General features: G+C 44.6%; 1 protein-coding gene across 4 annotated transcripts in view; it reads left to right on the top strand.

Moving 5' to 3' along the window:
- The window catches only part of TSGA10 (testis specific 10), a 272162-nt gene that overhangs the window by 139847 nt on the left and 109748 nt on the right, over window positions 1-22567 (top strand). For all 4 annotated transcript variants that reach the window (XM_078776738.1, XM_078776741.1, XM_078776742.1 and 1 more), the window contains exon 14: window positions 17050-17204. In XM_078776738.1, coding sequence (XP_078632864.1) covers window positions 17050-17204 — 155 coding nt within the window. The remainder of the gene's footprint in view (window positions 1-17049; window positions 17205-22567) is intronic.

The raw sequence follows: 22567 nt of genomic DNA on the forward strand, positions 1-22567 counted from the left end.
GACATGGCTCATTGTAAAGAACTCTCCATGGGGAATAAAACATGTTGATGATGATGTCATGGCGTCATTCCATTATGACGTCATAATTCGACAAGTACAAAACTTCATCCTATCAAGATTAAATTCCCTGAGCGCCATGTCGGCATAAACTGGTGCAGAAAAAAAATTAATGATGACGTCATCGGTCGCGTGGTTCGGTCGCCATCTTGGAAAACCGAAAACTTTGCACCTCTATATCTCCGAAAGCACTGAATAGAAAAAATTGAGACATGGCTCATTGTAAAGAACTCTCCATGGGGAATAAAACATGTTGATCATGATGTCATGGCGTCATTCCATTATGACGTCATAATTCGAGAAGTGCAAAACTTCATCCGATCAAGATGAAATTTCTTGAGCATAATCTCAGAATAAATTAGTTTAGGAAAAAAAGTTGTATATGTTACGAATTCCGGGTTTATGGGGGTTACAATTCAGGTCATTTCTTATAAATAAATAAAAATTCAGGTCATTTCTTATTAATGTATATTCTATTAAAGGTTGTTGTGATTAAAGGGTCAGGAGCCCTTCTGGGAAAAACGAGACCGGAAACGGGATCGTGAAGAAGAGGAGGAGGAGAAGGAAGGGCGGCCATCTTAAGCTTCGAGAGCTCCGACGCGAGCGGAGGCGATCGTTACCTACTTTGGAACGGAGTGGGAAAAGCCCGTCTGGCGAGAGGAGTTACCTGCGCGGGGTGATTGATTGCCGGTTACGTGTCAAGGTGCCGTGTGGTCCTGGAAGGAACCAAGCGCCCGGCGCTGTTCGCCTCGACGCCTACGAGGGCGTGTATGGGTCGCACCTTGGGCCTGGCGCGCGAAAGAGATTGGAGGGAGACGGTTGAGAGTTGAGACTGCAGCTCGAGACCGAGCCGCCGAACGTGAAGGACAAGGGAACCGTGCCTCGGTGAACCGAAGTCCGCGCGTCAGGAGAGTGCCGGATTACTGCGGAACCTGTGAAGTCGGGTATCCTCGCTGAGGTTGTCGAGTATCCTCACTCCCAGCCCCGGATTGGAATCGGACATAGATTCCTCGATCGCTGGATTGACTCGACATCACCTGGGAGGCGTGCAGAGACATTGGGGGCAAGGGCCGTGAGTGTTGCCAACACTGTTGTGGGTTAAGGTGGCGCCACCTATACTATAGATAAGGATTGTATGGAAGTGCTGTAAACGCATTGTGATTCCTGTGCGGGATTTGGGAATATATTGGGGATTGTTCGTAACCCTTGGTGTGGACTCGTTATTGATTGACTTATTTTCACCCAAGGACCATACATCTTTCTGCCGGGGCTCCCCTCGAGGTTGACCCCGTAACATATAAGATGACGTCATCGGTCACTTGGGTCGGCCGCCATATATTTTTAAATACAAAAGCCTTAAAACCCACTGAAAATACATCCTGGCGAGGGTTTGCAATCTCTGATTGCTCGTTTTCTTGTTATAACTTGTTAAATAGCTTTCCATCGAATGAAATTTACTGTGAATTATTTACTCGATTTTATGTCATTTCCTCCATCTTGCGGAAGTACCTTTAGGACGTCAGTCAGCATTATCTTCATTCTTAACATACTCGACATTAGGCCCTCATAAGCTATCCTGGCAATAATGAACATCGATTGACATTTGCCTTACTTCATTGTTGGCCACATATCACACTTGGTTGACCCATACAAGTTAATACCTTCAAGTCTGGTTGACCCAACCCAATTATCCTCTCAGGTTTGGTTACAATCAGTACAGGCATAGCTGAGATATGACGATACATTACCCATGATGGTGTGGAAAGACAGATACACGCAGAGACAGAGACAGACAGAGCTGGTCATTCTAATACTTCGCTAACCCCCTCCAGAACCGAGGTATGAATCCATTCTTTGCCTGAAGATCTGTCACCATATTATTAGCCCTCCAATAGAAAAGGCCCCCACGTGAGATTAGCAAGTGGCCACCCACATACCCAGCGGAGGCTCTGCTGACCCTCATCCATTGTTTGTCTGTCTCCATTTATTTTCCCCTCAGCCCTGCTGCTTGTGTTTCATTACCTCGAATCAGTGTTTCTCAAGCCCTGTTCAATTTGTTGTATTATGTGTTCATTGTACCAGGATTCTACAGGACATGCTACATGCCACTTAAATATTGGTCACCTGGAAGTGTTGCACACCACTTGATCGAGCAAATATGTGAATTAAAGGCAAAAAAAATTACATTAAGGAAAGTTCTCAAAAGTATCCATCATTAAATTTGGGTGCATTTTACTTTTTTTGTCGCTCAATCCCGCTGTTGTGAGTTTCCCCCTCTCCTTCTGTAGTTCGTTTTGTTATGTTGTATCCTGATCCAATCTATGTTATAGCCCTCCATGAGCCTCGACTCTGCATTTAACAAAGCAACTCTGTACCATTAAAGGTCCACAGAATGAGAAAACTAGAACAATGCGTCGCCAATATGCCTTTGCAAAGTCCCACAACGGGTAGATGCCCTCGTTCATTGTCCTACAAATATGCAAGTTTGATTTAAATCCCTTCAGCTGTTTTCAAGTATCACATTTTCACCAGCCATGACAGGTTTCACATCGATCAGTGAAGCAGTTTCAGAGAAGGAATTTTTTAAATATCGGTTTTCAAGCTAATATGGTTGCCATAGCACATAACATATGACCTTAAAAAATGTACACTCTGCATATGTATGGGTAGGGGATCACGTATGTGAAGTTTCATATTGATCGGATAAGGTTTGTTTTTCTATATAAGATGGCTGCCAAACCACGTGACCTACGAGATCATCATTTTCAAACTATATGCAACAGTGGTGTGAGATGATATTTCTAAAATTTCGCATCAATCGGGTAAGCTGTTTCAGAGATATAATTATTTAATATTTTCCTTTTCCAATATGGCTGCCACACCATGTGACCAATGATGTTTTCATGACCATCTTTTAATCGCCACGCCTAGTCGATGACACACGTAAAGTTTCGAGTCAATCGATTTGGTGGTTTGGGAGATGTTTTTTTAAGGTTTTAGGTGAAATCCAATATGGCTGCCAAACCATGTGACCTATGATGTCATAAATTTCATATTTCAATACAAATGGGTCATAGATCATGTGCATGCAATTTCAGATGTTTAGGATAAGGCATTTGATTAAAACATTTATGGCTGGTATACCACTTCACATATGATGTCATAAGTATCATGCTTTTGTTCCCCATTGGGAGTGCTTGACAATGTGCTAAGTTTCAAAATTTTCCATTTAGCGGTTTCCGAGAAATAATTTTTTGATTATTTGCGTTTAATCCAAGATGGCTGCCATACCACGTGACCTATGACATCACAATTATCATAAAAACATTCCGCATGGGTGTCACTCCTACCCTGAAAGTTTTGTCTCAATCGGACATATGGTTGCTGAGAAAAACGAGGTTTAGCCCGTACGGACGGACTGCCGTGCCTACATGCCTGGGCCACGCCAGCCCAGAGAAACACATGTCCACAAATAATAATAGGCATTAAAATGTGAAAGCTGTTTGGTGCTGTCAAACTATGCTATGCGTCCTTTTCACCTGAGAAGGTTGAGCAGGTTCTGTCGAGCCTTGACCCTGCTTTGGTGACGGCCTACATGGTATCAGTTGCCATGTTCTCAAATCCTGCTTTGCCCTTCTTGCTTCCCTTTGTCTGCGCTATTCAGTCTGTCCTGCTTTGGTCATATCCCATTGGACTGGAAGTCAGGAAACCTCATTCCCATCCACAGAAAGGGTGCAAAAACAGATCTCTCAACTGCAAAACAGCGAGTTTACTTCCAATTACAATTTAAGTCATGGAATTCCTTATTGCTGCTGATGTCATATATCCTGGTTTCAAGCATTCTGATTTCTAACCAAGAAATCAAGCATTCTGTTTTCAAGCATTCTGTTCATCTCTGGACATGGGGCTACTCCTCTCACAGCAATGTTTAACATACCTCGAACATTGGACATGATCTAACATGCTTGGCTCTCTGCCTATAGCAGACAAGGTTGCTTCATTCCTGGATTTCTGACTCCTCCACTCGTGTAGTCAACACTTTGTTATCATTAGTACTGTAGTGGCATCATTTTTCCTTTGATTTTATAATATGAGAATATGCTTGAGCTCTGGTTGATCGAGGAATTTCCTGGTACCAGGTGGGCCTGGAGGAGAGACAGCTGGTTTGGTCGGTGGCTGTTTAATAAATGAATTGACTCGGATTCCAAACGTTTTGGACGTCTTTTCACCACACGCTAAAATACCCTCCTCTCCCAGTGGAGGGTTCCATTAATGTATTCTCTCCCAGTAGAAGCTGGAGTGCCCTAAAGTAGTGTGTTGTACCCAGTTTTGGCTTTTGTCTACATAAACAACCTCTCTGATGCTCTCGAAACCCCTCTCTTCCGTTTTTGCAGACAAAATATTGTTTCATACATTATGCCCATCCCATTGATGAGCAGACTGCAACTCTGACACTCTGCTGATGTGGAATTGATTAGATGCTGGTCTGACAAATGAAACATGTCCATCAATCCTGGAAGATCTCACTGTCTCACCCTGTCACTCCAGAAGGATCGTCAAACTAACCCAAATCCTTTTCCGTGATCAGCCACTCAAGGAGGTTCAGTCTCTTGAACTTCTAGGCCTCATTCATGACCTTTCCTGGGCTAACCACATCGTAAAACTGGCCTCCAAAGCCAGCTACAGACTGGGCATCCTCGGTCAATCCATGTCTTTCTTTGGAAAATAAGTGCTACTCACAAACTACAAGGCCTTTGGCTATAGCTCAGTGGAGCAATGCTCTCCCCTATTGGCTGATGCCTGAGCATCACATCTGTCTCTCCTATGTTCATTGGAATCTCAAGCTTTCAACATTATTGGAATCTCAAGCTTTCAACATTATTGGAATCTCAAGCTTTCAACATTATTGGAATCTCCAAAGCACAAGGTCTGTTGCTTTATCATTGCAGGCAGGTCGGTGGTCTCTTTGTTTTTGTTGTTTTAGTGGCCCTTTTCTGATATTGCTCTCTTTGCTCTCTCAACCCTCTGACCCTTCCCACAAACCTCAGATTCACACATTCTTCCTATGATTCCTCCTCGTTTAATTTCCAAAATCCAGGCTAAATGCATGCCTCAACTCCTTTGTTCCTCGCTTCTCCCATCTACTGAACCACCTTGTTCTTTCCCACTCTTCCCTCCAGGGCCTCAATCAGGCACTGCACCAACACCTCACGTCACTCCCTCCTTATCCGGGTGCATGATCTTTATTATCCCCATTAATGTTTCTCTCCTCTCTCCTCTCTCCTCTCCCTCTCTCTCCTCTCCTCTCTCTCCTCTCTCTCCTTTTCCTGTTCATCCATCAACTTGCTGATTGTGCCCAATTTATGCCCCACTTCCAGTTCAACCTTGCTGTTCCATGAGACTCATCTTACTGTAATTCACCAAATGTCCGTCCGTCTGTCTGTCTGTCTGTCTGTTCGAAGGTACCCTAAACCTGCTGAACCGATCGCAAATATATTTTGGGTGGATAATCCTGGGATCTCCAGGAGTAAAATAGGCTATTTAGTTTTCCCAATTTCAGCTTTAGTCTCCAGCATTCCCAGGTTTGGACTCACGCATAACATTCGCGTTCGCATAACGTTCATTGTTCTCATTGTGACGACTAACAACGGTACCCGCCCTACGTGCGGAGCTTCAATTGGGAGGCCCAAATGAAAAGGCTAAATATCAGAAATTGAAGCCTTTTTTTCTTTTAAACGATTTATATAAACATCCGTTAAATCTCGATCGGTGCAGACGTTTGTGCGGCACCCGGGAAAATAACGGCATGCGGGAGCAAGTATCAGCAGGATGTGGCAGTGTGGGAGTCCACGTTTGCACCAATCACTGCACCGTGTGCCGCACAAACGGCTGCACCGATCGCTGCACGGCTGCATCGATCGGATGTGGCATGAAGGAGGATCTGCACTTCGGCATGAAGGAGGATCAGATCGAACAGATCACTGTCTCCATCGATCTTGCCAAGGCCGTAATACCTATCGGCTCAAAATCCTTTTAACTGTTGATTTGGTACAGTTACACGTATCGGGAATTTGGTACACGTATCGGGAGTACATACGACATAGCGATTGTGAACACGATTATCGATCACGATTCACGATCACGATCATAGTGTATCGATCACGATTTGAAACACGATGGAATAATATTTACCGATATGAACATTGAACAGTGATGTGGCTTTTATTGAAATTCTAAAGATACTGTTTAGATTTTGATGATTAGCGTGTGATATGATTCAACGGATGTTTATATGAATCGTTTAAAATTTTAAAAAGCCTTCAATTTCTGATATTTCACCTTTTCATTTGGGCTTCCCAATTGAAGCCCCACCCATAGGGCGGGTACCGTTGCTAGTTCTTGTAAAAACTAAATGGTATGTATGGCTCACTCAACTGACAACCCTTAGAAATGCACCTCTGCAGAAGCAAAAATGGCATGCCAGCTTGCAACCAATTCAAAGTACAAATGCAGCATGATGCATCCTTCTTTTTATACAGTTTTAATGCTTGTAGTCCAGCTTTAGTTGCCCCCGTTGGACTTAGTCTGAAACAGGGGCTTAGGGATTAGATCTCATCCATCCCGTCCGTCTGTGCGTCCGTGCGTCCGCAACCATATATCGGAGATTTTTTGCCTGATTTTGTTCATACTTGGTGTTACGGATTCGTCACTTCCGGTGTTGTGGTTTTCATCCACTTGAAACATTTCTGGTTCTATGTATTATTATTATTGTTTGAGGGAAATAGCCATTATTATTGTCAAAAGGTAAAAAGGTTAATGTTAAATGAAACAGGAAACCGGATCGGGAACCGGAAGACGAAGAAGAAGAGGAGGTGAGAGAAAAAGGCGGGGCAAAAAGTCAGACAAGAAGCTGGTCGCTTCAAGTTCCGGAACGAGCGTGGTCGAACGAAAGTCGCGACTGAACTTCGAGTTTCCTTGAAAGGAATTCCTGCGATAGGTGTTATCGCTGGGATTGATAAACCTGCGTGGTCAGGTTTGGCGTTGGGATTCTGAAGAATCATCGCCAGGTCGTTGCGACTCAAATACGAGCTGTTGGCCATTTTGACACTCGCGCTTTGCTCATCGCAAAAGGTCTTTGCTTCCCGTCAGCCTTTTTCACCATTCCGACGTCTATCTGGGATGTGTGTGTGTGCAACGCGGAGTCTGAAGATTAATTTGCGGTTCGCCGACTGAACCGTGAACGTTCATACCTGGAGGGCGCCTTTGGATTTCCCATTCCTCCGTGAGTTTGCCTTATGCGGTTTTGGACCACGTGACCTTTTGTGCCGCTTCGGCTGCCTACGCCTTTTGTGCTGTTTTGGCGGTGTGACTGAGCCCGTCATCTGAACGGGGTTCGGGTTTCGATTCGATATCGCTCTGACGCTCGCTGGAGGGGATCACCTTTGAGCTAGAGAGACATTGGGGAGTGTTCTTTTTCACTCAATTAGAGCACAGTGAGTTATCTTACCCGAGCTGATGGTACCATCATAAGATGTGTTCATTGTATTGTTGATTGCTATTATTGTTGTATCGTTATTCTGGTGTGATTTTTAATACAATATTTGTTTGTTGATAACCATTGGTGTGGTTTCACTAGTGATTTTTGACACAGAATAACATATTTTTCTGCCGTGGCTCCTCTCGGGGCTCGGAGGTACACCGTGACCAGGGGGTCGGGGAGGAGCACGTCACAGAAATTGGGGGCTCGTCCAATTGAATCGGGGGCTCGAAATTGGGTCTTTGTCCGGGATTAAATTCCCTAATAACACTCATCCGGGATCAAATTCCCTGATAACATTCGTCTGGGATAGAATTCCCTAGCATTCCCAAAATCCCCAAATTTGGAATTTTTTCTAACATTCCCAAATTTTTCCAAAAAAAAAAAAATTTGGAAAATTTTTGTGTGAAGGTTAACAGGTGCTAACGGATAGTCACCATGGTGTTTGATGCAGAAAAGTTTGCGGCGTCCCCTAGTGAGGCACAGTTCCAAGTGTTAAAAAAATCGGAACTCTTGATATTGGCCAGACATTTTAACTTGGAGGTCCGAGTTAATATGAAGAAAGCAGAGATGCAGATATTGGTGATAGAAGCTCTGGTGGGACAGGGCACATGGACAGAGGTAGCCTTGGATTGGTTACCCGAGGAACAAGAAAATGTGGAGCTCCGGAAACTGGAGATGTAACTGCAGAGCCAGGAAAGGTTAAAAGCAGAGGAAAGGAAGGCAGAAAAGGAAAGAGTAAAACAGGAACGAGAACTTGAGGAAGAAAGAATAGAACAGGAACGAGAACTCGAGGAAAGAAGAACAGAGGAAAGGAGAGCTGAAGAAGAAAGAAGAGCAGGGGGAAGAGCGGAGGAAAGAAGACCAAAAGGGAGTTAAAGGAATGTGACATGGAGCTTCAGAAGGAAATTAAATTCAAGGAGCTGGAGTTAATGAGAGAACGGGAGAGGTACCATCCATGCCGGCGAGTTCGACAACTAGTCAGAACACCTGGGATGTTGGTAGACATGTGAGGCTGGTTCCACCCTTCAATGAAAAGGAGGTAGCCAAGTTTTTTTTACACTTTGAGAAAGTGGCTCGAAGGCTAAAATGGCCTGAGGAGTCCTGGACCATGTTATGGCAAAGTGTTCTGGTGGGTAAAGCTCAAGATATTTAGTCGGCTTTACCGATTGACCAATGTGCAGATTATGAGATCGTGAAGAAAACCATTCTCAAAGCCTATGAATTGGTCCCTGAAGCTTACCGGCAAAAATTCCGGAACGCCAGGAAGAGGGAGAGTGAGACCCATGTGGAGTTTGCCAGAATGAAGGAAACAATGTATGATCGGTGGTGTGATTCGAAGGAGGTTGGGAAAGACTTCAACCTATTACGACAATTGATCTTTTTTTTCTTTTTTTTTTTTTTTCTTTTTTTTTTGTATACAATATCGAGGCTCGTGAAAGAGCGAACATTAATCACATGAACACACAGAAAGACAAACCGACACATAAAACATATAACATAGGGAGCGGTAGACAAGATGGGGAGAGAGGGGGAAGGACACAAACACAACATTTGAGAGCAGGGACCGAGAGACATGGAGACATCGAGAGATCTGAGAGAGGGCGAGGGCTTTGGGGGGGGGGGGGGCGTGGGAAGGGGGCAGTGGGAGAGGTATAAAACATATGGACACTGCCAGGACTTCCAGGAAAGAAGTTGGAATTTCAAACAAGGTGGATCTGGGGTGAATTAGCGGGGGTAGAAAAGATCAAGGTTTTGGATGGGGGAAGATAAGAGATGGTGGTGAACAGCTGTTTTAAAGACCTGGAGGGAGGAGTGGGATTGAAGGGAGTGAGGGAGTTTGTTCCAGAGGCGGGAGAAAAGAGGAATGAAAGAGTGAAGGTGAGCGGAGAGCCGAGATTTCGGCAGTTTAACCATCAGAGGGTTGCTGGCAGATCTTGTGCAACCTGTAGGAATATTTGGGGGACAGAGCACAGAGAGAGCTGGGGGTGCAAGGCCGGAGAGGAGTCGGTAGAAGACAGAAAGACCACCTACCTGCCTGCGGTGAGTGAGTGAAAGGCCCTCAGAGATAGCTTCATCGCGGGAGATTCCAATAATTCTGAAAGCTTTGGTTTCAACAGCGTGAAGCCGAGCTAGGTGTGAGGCAGGAGCACCGGCCCATAGGGGAGAACAGTATTCCATTGAGCTGCGGATGAAAGCCTTGTATGTGGTGAGGAGCTCAGGTGTGCCGAGGAAGGACTTCGCACGACGGAGGATGCCCAGTCGGCGACTGGCTTTGGAGGCCAGCTTGGAAATGTGGTTTTCCCAAGAAAGATCATGGCAGATAGTGAGACCCAAAATCTTGAGCGACAGAACTTCTTGGAGAGGATTGTTGAGAAAGTAGATGGGAGGGTTGTCCAGTCGATCTTTTCGGAGAGACATAGTAAGAGTGTGAGATTTGTCAGGATTGAAAGACATGTTCCACTTGTTTGACCAGTCTGTGATTTTGTCCAGGTCTTCAGAGAGTGAGGAGGCAGCAGACTGCCGATCTGAGGGAAGAGGAATGGAGCGGCAGAGAGTGGAGTCATCAGCAAAGAGATAGAGAGGATTTTCGAGAGAGTCAGAGAGATCATTGATGAAGACCAGAAAAAGCACGGGGCCCAGAACACTGCCTTGGGGAACTCCAGCCTGAACAGGAAGAGGAGATGAGAGAAAACCATTCAGGGCCACACGTTGACGACGACTAGAGAGGAAGTCCGCCAGCCATGCGTGGAGATTTCCATGGATACCAAAGGAGGAGAGTTTGGTGAGCAGAGCGGGGTGCCAGACCGTGTCGAAGGCACGTGATATGTCGAGGGAGACAGCTCTAATTTCCTGTTTGGCATTGAGGACCTCCATCCATTGTTGAGACAGCAGAAGCAGCATGTCCAGAGTAGAGTGACCTGGTCTGAAACCAAATTGATGATCAGAGATCAAGCCATTGGAGAAGAGGAAAGATTTCATATCAGAAGCAATGATGGATTCCATGACTTTGCTGATAATTGGGAGAAGGCTGATTGGTCTGTAGTTGCTAGGATCTGTTTTTGCACCTTTTTTGTGCAAAGCGGTGATGTTGGCTGATTTCCAAGCAGATGGCAGTTGACCTTGAGCAAAAGAGAGGGTGAAGAGAACAGAGAGAGGGTGAGATAGAGCAGCAGAGCAGGATTTTAGGACCCGTGGGCTGATGCCGTCGGGTCCAGTTGCAGAATCAGAGTCGAGGGTTGACAGAAACTTTTCCACCTTGTCAGGAGGAAAGGACACGGAGTCCAGGAGCAGCAGGGTACGACTGGGTATGGTGGGTACAGAGATGGATGGGTTTGGGACACAAGATTTAGAGGCAAACACAGAGTTGAGGCATTCAGCTTTTTCACGTGCGGAGTCAGCTGTGTAGCCGTTTGAGGTAAGGGAGGGGATGGAGGGGGAACAAACACCAGAAACGGATTTGACCAGACGCCACCAGGATTTGGAAGAGGGAGACAGATAAGAGAGTTCGGTCTTGAGAACGGAGAGATATTGTTTCCTGGCTCTCCTGAGGGTGGACACACACTTGTTTCGGGCTTTGTGAAAGGAAATGAGATTTCCTTCCGTTGGATTTGCTTTCCAGGAGACGAAGGCAAGTTGTTTCTGGGCAACAGCCTCACCACAAGATTCCGTGTACCATGGACGGGAGGAAGGGTATGACAACTGAAGACGAGATGGGATAAATCTGTGCATGAGAGAGAGCAATTTACTTTGGAAGAATTCCCAGGATGAGTTGATGTCAGAGGTGGTAGAGATGGGAGACCAGTCCAGATGATTGATGGCTGCTTGAAGACCGTGCCAGTTGGCCTGAGTGAAATGCCAGACTCGTCGACGCTGAGCAGGAAGAGGAGATTCGGCTTGGTGGAGGAATTCAAACAGTGTGTCCAAGTGGACATTAAAGTACATCTGGACGAGAGGAAAGTACCAAAGTTATATGAGGCTGCAACCGTGGCAGATGACTATGCCTTGACACACAGGATGGGGTTCAACAAACCTAACTTCCCGCCTAGAGTTAGCCAGGGGAGTTATGGTAAATCAGGTGCGGAGAACAAAAATTCATGGAGGCGACCGAGAGATGACTATGAGTACAAATCTGATACCACGAATTTTAGGGATCAGAAGACTACCGTTCCAAGACAGACTTATCTTCCGGGGGGCTCGAGGCAGACCACAAGTTTTTCCTCCGTGCCTACTTGCGCTTTTTTCAAGAAACCTGGGCATTTGATGTCCCAATGTTGCGCCCTGAAAAGGAAAAATCGGGAGCGGAGTCAGACTAGTACAACTCTGAATGCATTGGCAAATGCGAGAAATCGTTCTTGGAAGACAGAGCCTTGGGAAGGTTCCCATGCCAAAGCTATGGCATCACAGAACGACCTTGTTCAAGAGGGTTACAAACCATTTATTTCAGAGGGGTTTGTGTCACTGGATGGAGACTTAACGAACCAGAGGCCTGTTAGGATATTGAGGGACACAGGAGCACATCAATCTTTGATGCTTGAGGGCATTTTGCCATTGTCAGAGAAGACGGCAACTGGTGTCAGTGTTCGTTTACAGGGGGTTGGTGGCTATGTTAAAGCCCCACTTCATGTCATCCATTTGCAGTGGTTTGGTGTCAGGACCTGTCACTGTAGGTTTACAAGCCACTTTTCCTGTAGAGGGAGTATCTTTTGTTATCGGGAATGATTTGGCCGGTGGTCAGGTTTCTGGTAACCCGATGTTTGTTGAAAAGCCTAGTATGGAAAATAACACCGCACAGGTAGAGCAGGAGATGCCGGGTATCTTTCCATCCTGTACCGCGACTCGTGCTATGGGTAGGAAGTGCCCTGAAGAGAAGAGGAAGTACCCTGAAACTAAGTGTCAGCACACACAAGTCAGGGATGGAAGCAATGTTGGCAAGCTCTTTGTAGGTGGACTGAACTTCAACACAAGGGAAGACGTTCTGGATTCTGTCTTCGGCAAATATGGACCGCTCTTGGAAGTGCTGCTGATAAAAGACAGGGAGACGCAAAAGTCAAGAGGATTTGGCTTTGTCACATTTGAAAACACAAAGGACGCCAAAGATGCAGAAAAGGATTTGAATGGCAAGGATTTGGATGGTCACACCATAACAGTGGAGAAGGCAGGCCATAGGCGTCAAGGGGGCTACAGAGGAGGAAAACGTGGAGGTAGTTTCAGGGGTGGCTATGGCTCCCGGGGTGGGAGTAGTAGTTTTGGTGGTGGCCGCAGTCGATATTACTCTGGAGGCTCCCAGAGTTACGGCAGCTCCCGAAGGGATGATTATCAGGGTAGTGGCCGAGAAGGAGACAGCTATTCACGTGACTACAGCGACAAGCGGTCCAACCGTGATTATTATGAAAGTTAGGAAGAGTTGAAGCACTGAATGCTGCGGAGCAGCCGAGCCAAGATTCCTACACGGATTAACCGTGAACGCCACATTCCTAAAGGCGTCCATGCAGTGAACTTTCCTACACGGATTGACCGTGAACTCCACGTTCCTAAAGGCGTCCATGTAGTGAACTTTCCCACATGGATTAACAGTGAACTCCACGTTCCTAAAGGCGTCCATGTAGTGAATACTTCCAGGCCTCACCACCCAACCACCATGGAACCTGGCTCTCAGCTCGGCCTCCCGGAAAAAGTACTATAGATTTGCTTGACTTTGGATTTTTGATCACAACCCCTTAACCTTCATTCAAAAGAAACTAAAAATAAAAATCAGAGGTTGATGAGATGGAGTTTGGCTTTGCAGGAGTTCAACTGGGAAATTGAGCATGTAAAGGGCAGGGACAATGTCGTTGCTGATGCTTTGTCCAGAGTGAATTAACTTTGGAAATCTCTGTAGGTTGTTTGAAGTTTTGTTGCTTTATTTTTGGGAAATATTGATTATATCGTTGCCCACGGGAATTGATGATTTGGGTGTGAGTTTACTTTTGTTTGTTGGGAGAGTTTTGCCGACAAAGAAAGTTTTCACGATGTTCAAACTTTCTTTCTTGAGGGGGGGAAGTGTTACGAATTAGTCACTTCCGGTGTTGTGGTTTTCATCCACTTGAAACATTTCTGGTTCTATGTATTATTATTATTATTGTTTGAGGGAAATGGCCATTATTATTGTCAAAAGGTAAAAAGGTTAATGTTAAATGAAACAGAAAAACCGGATCGGGAACCGGAAGACGAAGAAGAAGAGGAAGTGAGAGAAAAAGTCGGACAAGAAGCTGGTCGCTTCAAGCTCCGGAGTGAGCGTGGTTGAACGAAAGTCGCGAGTGAACTTGGAGTTTCCTTGAAAGGAATTCCTGCGATAGGTGTTATCGCTGGGATTGATAAACCTGCGTGGTCAGGTTTGGCGTTGGGATTCTGAAGAATCATCGCCGGGTCGTTGCGACTCAAATACGAGCTGTGGGCCATTTTGACACTCGCGCTTTGCTCATCGCAAAAGGTCTTTGCTTCCCGTCAGCCTTTTTCACCATTCCGACGTCTATCTGGGATGTGTGTGTGTGTGTGCAACGCGGAGTTTGAAGATTAATTTGCGGTTCGCCGACTGAACCGTGAACGTTCATACCTGGAGGGCACCTTTGGATTTCCCATTCCTCCGTGAGTTTGCCTTACGCGGTTTTGGACCACGTGGCCTTTTGCGCTGCTTCGGCCGCCTACGCCTTTTGTGCTGTTTTGGCGGTGTGACTGAGCCCGTCATCTGAACGGGGTTCGGGTTTCGATTCGATATCGCTCTGACGCTCGCTGGAGGGGATCACCTTTGAGCTATAGAGACATTGGGGAGTGTTCTTTTTCACTCACTTGGAGCACAGTGAGTTATCTTACCCTAGCTGATGGTACCATCATAAGATGTGTTGATTGTATTGTTGATTGCTATTATTGTTGTAACGTTATTCTGGTGTGATTTTTAATACAATATTTGTTTGTTGATAACTATTGGTGTGGTTTCACTAGTGATTTTTGACACGGAGTAACACATTATTCTGCCGTGGCTCCTCTCGGGGCTCGGAGGTACACCGTGACCAGGGGGTCGGGGAGGACCACATATAAAAAATATATAAAGCCCTGGTGTTGGGCTAGCGGCTGGGGTGCCAGCTTAGGATCCCAGGATCCTGGGTTCGAATCCCGGTCGATCGCTGAATTAACGCCAGGGGGGTTGACCCAGCCTGTCATCCTTCCGAGGTCGGCTAATTGAGTACCAGTTCACTGGTAATTCCCTGCTTGTCGTAAAAGGCGACAAAAAGGGTTGGCGGCAGGAAGGGCATCCGGCCGTAAAACATTGCTTCAAAAAGGGGACCAAAAAACAACAACAACCACGGTCCCCGAAAAAGGCCAACCCCCGCTTTGCGGTGAAAAATGGCCTCTAAACGTGGTTATCATAACACTTGGCAAAAAGACAACACATGATGGTATACTTACGCACATCATTTTGTTTCACAATGCGTTCAAAGTTGGCCGACTGGTCGCCATTTTAGTTGTAAAAAAAATAACGATGTTAAACACTTCCTCAACCATATCTCGGACATGCAATTACCGATGTTGTTCAAACTTGGCAAAAATATAAAGAATGATGGCTTACACGTGCATGTTGTTTTGTTTCGAGATCAGATCCAATATGGCCGACTGGCAGCCATTTTGTTACTTAAACATGTCCGCAAAAATTTATCGGACATGGCTGGACCGATTTTGTTAAACCTGGCACAAAGACAATACATGAGTATACATATGCATAAGATTTTTTTTTGGAATCCAACCAACGATGGCTGACTGGCAGCCTTTAACTCCGTACAGCAAAATTACTAAAACCACGGGGATTATGACATTTTATGTCTTTTTGGTCTTGTTGTTCTTGCTTTTTGTTGTGTACAAAAACAGTCACACTAGTGTTTATTTTTATTTTCCCCTCTAGGAGGGGTTGGGCAGAGGGGGATGGAGACAATAGTTTGTTACCAGTCTATGTTATAACGTCTTGTTGATGCTCCTTCATTACTTTGTTTAACTAGAACGCCACTCAGTAGAGCGCATACTCCCGCCGTGGGTCAAGTTGGAATAGTACGATTTCACAAAAGTTTGAGGGAGTAGTTCAGTGACAAGACAAGACAACACAAGACAGACACTGCACAGATATATATATATATATATATATATATATATATATATATATATATATATATATATATATATATGTAGAATATATAGAAATTAAAAACACCTCACAGCCACAAAACACGAAATTAAAAACACTTCACAGCCACGAAATTAAAAACACCTCACAGCCACAAAACACGAAATTAAAAACACCTCACAGCCACGAAACAAGAAATAAAAACACTTCACAGCCACGAAACACGAAATTGAAAACACCTCACAGCCACAAAACACGAAATTAAAAACACCTCACAGCCACAAAATTAAAAACACCCCACAGCCACGTGATTTAAAAACACCTCACCACCACGTCATTTTACACCTCACCACCACATAATTCAAAATACCTCACCACCACGTGATTCAAAACCACCACCACGTTATTAAAAACACTTCACAACCACGGAAATAAAAGTTTCAGGGATAGTTCAGTGATAACAGACACTGCCCAGATATGTAGATATATAGATAAATAAACCTGAAAATCGCAGAACCAGAATTATTTATTTGGTCTGGGAAGCCCATGCGAGGTTTCTTCCTCTTCAGCGTCTCACAACCCTGGGTGAATATGCGATCTTTTTTTTAAAAGTTGGAATTTTGCCAAATCTGTTTTATTCGTTTGTTCATATACCTCAGCCATTGACAAATCTGGAACTAAGTCTTTATAAATTCATCAAATACTGACACCGCGAATGACATTCGCTGAGCTAAATGTTGATATCTCTTCTGAAGTAAAAAAAAAAAAAAAAACAGTTTTAAAGCATTATACATATCAAACGATACATTTTATGAAACGGGGAAACGTAATACACACTTTGGTGGTTTTGAAATGACAGAATATGTCTTTATTAGGAAAAAAAATGAACATTGAAGACGACGCTGCTAAAAAAAATACACCGCTCTAACGCATAACCACGAGTTTAAACTACATTTACAACAAATATGAAAACTATTTTCATATCACAATGTTAAATATATAATATATAGAAGATAATGTCAAAAAAAATGAGCCCTATCTTCCAATGGTAAAAAAATCCTTCAAAAAATTCCTGGATCGGGAATAATATCCTGAGCTTCACCAAAAACTAATCAATTCTTCCTTATCCCAAGGGCAATCATCCCACCAACTTTCATCCAAATCCGTTCAGAACTTTATGAGGAGGTATGTGCTCTGCCAAGTTCCATTCTGGTTTTCATATAGTTTGCTTTGTGCAAACCTCGCTGAAGCAGTATTTCTGTTTCTCAGAGTGAGTATGTTAAATGGTGTGTGGTGTGTGCAGCAGAGGCAAATCGTCAGGTTCAGCACTTGCAAAAAAAGATGGCCTCACTCCGGGAAGCTCTGGCAAAGATGGACAAGGAGAAGGATGACCTACAGGAGGCAGTGGATTGTAAAACAGAAAGACTTGCAACACTGGAGAATGCACTTTCTGTCAAGGTTATTTTTTGATTATCTTTTTTCAATGCTCTTCTTGTTTTTATATTTTGTTGTTTGGTTATTCACGTTTCTTGTTGAAAAATACATTTTCTTCTTTAATGACAATTGCGTTAATGACAAAGTACAACATTGAAAATAATTATCTGCAGCACATGAAACGAATTAATCAATCTATTATTTTATTCACTTTATTTCAAAAGAAAATCTCAAAGTTGCAAATGATGGAAACTTTTTGAAAGTAGAACTTTTAAAAGGTAACTGAAAAATCTGATTTTAAGAGAGTTTTGAGAACTGTCGTTGATGTGACTGCAAATTTTAAATGTCATCCAGTTCCCCGGTGGAGGACCATAAAAGAAGAATGCGTGATTGCCAAAATCTTCATCCACGTACAAGGACCTACTGAGAGATTCCTGTCGTTAGACCATGGCTTTATTTTTCGAGGGGCAAAAGGTTATGTTGATTAGTTGAAATGTAAGCAGAAAACAATGTAACAGCAAATAAATACGTTGTTTTACCAGGAGTCTGGGAATACTTTTGCACTTCTTGGAATTCTGATGTTTTTTGAGGATTTGATTAAAGTGATCAAATATGTGAACTTGTTGAACTACGAGCTTGACCGTTGTATTCTGAATGAGGTCTCATGGCTTGAGAGAAAAAGCAGGTAAACCTGCTAGCAGGGAGTTGGATTACCTTATTAGAACACAAACAAAAGTTTAATTAGTTGTCTTATGTGATTTGAGCAATATTGTGTTATGGTAGAAAATAGATTTACAGATTGTAGCACACTGTATAGAGAGGAAAGAGTTACCTGGGTCCAAAGTCAAACTGATTTTAAACTGAGCAGAGATCGATTGGTGATCCTTATGTTTCACTATCGGCTTTAAAGCTTTTTAAGGATGGATGAGATGCTAAGGACCAGCTTGTCAGTCTTCACTGCATTGAGTTTGAGAAAGTTAATGGCCATTCCTGTTTGAATTCCAGAGAGACAGGAATTCAGAGTTGTCGTATACTGTGGGATCCCGCTATTCGTGGGGGATACATTCCTGGAAAATCCGTGAATAGCGGGGCATTGTTTCAATGGAAAAATGAGGGATAGGTTCCCGAGTCGTCAAAATCCGCAAATAGAGAGGTCCAAAACCGCCTCTGGAACCGCCTCTTTTCTCCCGCCTCTGGAACAAACTCCCTCACTCTCTTCAATCCCACTCCACCCTCCAGGTTTTTAAAACAGCTGTTCACCACCATCTCTTATCCTCCCCCATCCAAAACCTTGATCTTTTCTACACCCGCTAATTTCGGTCCCCCTTGTGTTTTATACCTTCCCCCCCCCCCCCCCCTTCCCATGCCTCCTGCCCCCAAGCCCTCTCCCTCCCACACTTCTCCCTGCTCTCAAATGTTGTGGTTGTGTGCTTCCCCTTCTCTCCCCATCTTGTCTTCCGCTCCCTCTTTTTGTATATTTTGTTTGTCTGGTTGATTTGTTTGTGAAATAAATGTTAGCTCTTTCACGAGCCTCAATTGAGTATACAAAAAAAAAAAAAAAAAAAAACCCCGCGGATGACAATCCAAAATCCGTGAATGGTCAGGCAAATCCAGACAATGTCGAATCCGCGAAGGTCGATGAAAATCCCGTGAATGTATGCCGCGACATTGTTTCATTGGGGAAAAGGGGGATACGTTATAGGTTCCCGGCAGTTTAAAATGTTTTCTACCACAAATGCACATGATTACAGTTTCATTTAAAAAATGCTTACAAATTTTAAAAAACGACAACACCAGGTACCATTTCCAATTTATTGAAGGAATGCGCTTACAGTTTATTAAAAGTACTTAGCCAGCTTAACCATACCGCACCGTGAAACAAAAAAAAACACAACACCATCATGTACCGTTTAAAATTTTTATTTTACAAACACTTTCTGAATAATCCTGAATTTTGAATCCTTCTGAATTTCTGAATAATAATATAAATAATCCTCTCCATGAAGTTCTGTCACTCAAGCTTTTGGGTCTCACTATCTGCCATGATCTTTCCTGGGAAAATCACATTTCCAAGCTGGCCTCCAAAGCCAGTCGCCGACTGGGCATCCTCCGTCATGTGAAGTACTTCCTTGGCACACCTGAGCTCCTCACCACATACAAGGCTTTCATCCACAGCTCAATGGTGTACTGCTCTCCCCTCTGGGCTGGTGCTCCTGCCTCACACCTAGCTCGTCTTCACGCTGTTGAAACCAAAGCGTTCAGAATCATTGGAATCTCCCGCGATGAAGCTATCTCCGAGGGCCTTTCACTTACTAACCACAGGCAGGTTGGTGGTCTTTACGTCTTCTACCGACTCCTCTCCGGCCTTGCTCCCCCAGCTCTCTCTGGGCTCTGTCCCCCAAGTATTACTACAGGTCGCACAAGATCTGCCTGCAACCCTCTTATGGTTAAACTGCCAAAATCAAGACTCTCTGCTCACCATCACTCCTTCATTCCTCTTTTCTCCCACCTCTGGAACAAACTCCCTCACTCTCTTCAATCCCACTCCTCCCTCCAGGTCTTTAAAACAGCTGTTCACCACCATCTCTTATCTTCCCCCATCCAAAACCTTGATCTTTTCTACCCCCGCTAATTTCACCCCAAATCCACTTTTTTGAAATACCAACTTCTTTCCTGGAAGTCCTGGTGTCCTTGTGTTTTATACTTCTCCCACCCCCTCCCCCTGCCCATGCCTCCTCCCCCCAAGCCCTCTCCCTCCCACACATCTCCCGATGTCCCTGCTCTCAAATGTTGTGTTTGTGTGCTTCCCCTTCTCTCCCTATCTTGTCTACCGCTCCCTCTTTTTATATATTTTGTTTGTCTGTTTGATTTATTTTTTTGTGTGATAAATGTTAGCTCTTTCACGAGCCTCGATTCTGTATACAAAAAAAAACAAAGAAAAAACACGCAACTTTCAAATGTTGATGGTGGTGATGGTGATGATGATGATGGTGATGAATTAAAATCCCATGAATTCCTCGAACTTCGAGAATGACCGAAATGATAGTCCTGCAACGTCACGCCCTGAGGGAGAGGCAGCAGTTGAGGGTGTTGGTGAGGACGCTGGTGAGGACACTGAGAGGTCGGCAGGAGAGGGTGCTGATTGTCTTGAGGTGGAGGGAGCAGGGCTGAAGAAATGGGTAATGTAGAGCTTCCTGGCAGATTGCCACAGGTTTCGATGCAGCTCTTTGTAGGAGAGAAGCAAATCATCCAAGCCCCTCTTGAACTTTGAGGTACCTCCCCATGACTAGGTCAGCATCTTCCAACTTGTAGACAAGCGACCGCATGCCATGCATCAACTCACCCAGGAACTGGATTTTGAAATTAGACCTCGGCACCTCTTCCTCAGCACTGCCTGCCTCCTCCTCCTTGGAAGCCGTTATAATGGTCTCGAACTCCTTCTCGGTGAGATAGTCCCCTTTTCGTTTGCACAGAGGAGAAGAGATACCCTGTTCTTGGCAGCCTTGAATCCAGATGCTGTCTCCTCGTGCTTCGAGATGGATTCTTGTGGGCATGTTTTTCCAGAATAAGCCAGTCTCGTCAGCATTGAACATCTGCTCTGGGAGGTACCCCTTCTCTTTGATCAGCCTCACGATTTGAGCAGGGAACGCTTTTGCCGTCTCGTGGTTCACGGAGGCACGCTCCCCTGTGAGCTTCACATTTTTCAGGCAGTTCTGCCCCTTGAAACGATAGAACCATCCCCTGCTTGCAGTGAATGAAGTCGCGCTGCTTGTACCATCATCACTCGGCGCATCACTCGTGCTGGCCCCACCTGCACCAGAAAGATGATCGTAAGTTAGTTTGGCCTTTGCGCGGATGAGAGGTCCACTCAAAGGCATACTCTTTTGTGTGTTGTCCTCGATCCATATACTGAGAGCCTTCTCCATCCTTTCTATGTGGACATCCTGGACATGGGTGGCCACCTTCATACTCGATACAGCACTCGCTGAAATACTGTCACCAATCGCCTTCTCGTTCTTCCGTATGTAGCGAACAGTGGATTCGTTGATGCCATAATGCCTACCCACAGAGTCCGCACTCTCTCCTCTCGAAAGCTGGTCGAGCAGCTCCAATTTGTTACTGTGGCTCATCACTTTCTTCTGCCTCTTGGTATTCGAAGCATCTCTGGCACTGGTCTTGCGCTCGGGAGCCATGATTGAACGATGATCAGAGCGAAGTCAAAAACACAGGTCAAAGCAACGGGACGAGAACAATGATCGAGTTCGAGGACACAGTCTGTATATGTAGGATTGCGAGCATTGTGGGTTGTTGCAGGAAGTACTCCGCCCATTGTTTGTGGGGGGTGTTATTGGATGATGCCGTATTGAGCCTACCTGCTAATTTCAATAAAAGATTTAATGAAGCATTTGCATTCCATAATTTGCGGGATTGACATGTTTTCGTCGCTGATGGAACATCCCCCGAAGCGTTTTCATTGTGTAAGATCTCTGATGATGCTTTACCGTAAATTGCAAATTGTAATCATAAATTGCAAATTGTAATCGATTTAATGAAGCGTTTGCATTCTATAATTAGCGGGGTTGACTAGTTTGCACATCTGGTGGGATATCCCGCGAAGCTTGCCTATAGTGCGGCTTAAATTCACGGCCACGAAAGCCATGAAAATGCAATGCACACATCAGTAAATGTATAAGCAGGTCATGCTCGCGGCTGGTATGAGATGTTTTCTTGCATACCTATGTCCAGCTTTTTTATGCATGGCTGATGAAAGATGGGTTTTATAAATGTGTCAAGCTAGCGGCTCGTGAAATTTTTTTTGCAGCACTGAAAAAACGCGATTTCACGGAACACGGCCGCGAATAGAAAAAAAACGCGAATTTGCGGGACACTTTTCTGCGAATAGAGAAACATGTCGCATTTTATCAACCGTGAATTCGCGGATTCCGAGAATAGCGGAACCGCGAATAACGGGGTCCGGGGTCCGACTGTATAGCATATCTTTAGGTTCAATGGGCAAGTAGATCTGTGTATCATCAATGGAGCAATAAAGGTGATATTTCGATTGTGTAAAATTGTACCAAGTCGATGCACACATAAATTAAATGAGAATGGAGAGGTCTCTGGGAAAGCACTAACAGATGGAGGAAATGTCTCTCTCAAATGCAAGATTATCTTGTGTTCTTTAGTGACTAAGAGTCACTGGCGGATTTTGGGTGGGGCATGGGGTCAATGCCCCCTTCTATTTGTTTTTCATTTCAATTGAGATATAAAACATCCCATATTTAAACGTGAGCGAAAACGAAAAGCGAAACAGAACCCAAGTGCGTAGATTTGTTTCCTCCAGCCAAGGCAGATATCGCGGTATTTGCATCAATGGCTGCATCCTT

This window comes from Myxine glutinosa, chromosome 4 (assembly GCF_964187855.1).
Source record: "Myxine glutinosa chromosome 4, kmMyxGlut1.1, whole genome shotgun sequence".
Taxonomy (NCBI): Eukaryota; Metazoa; Chordata; class Myxini; order Myxiniformes; family Myxinidae; genus Myxine; species Myxine glutinosa.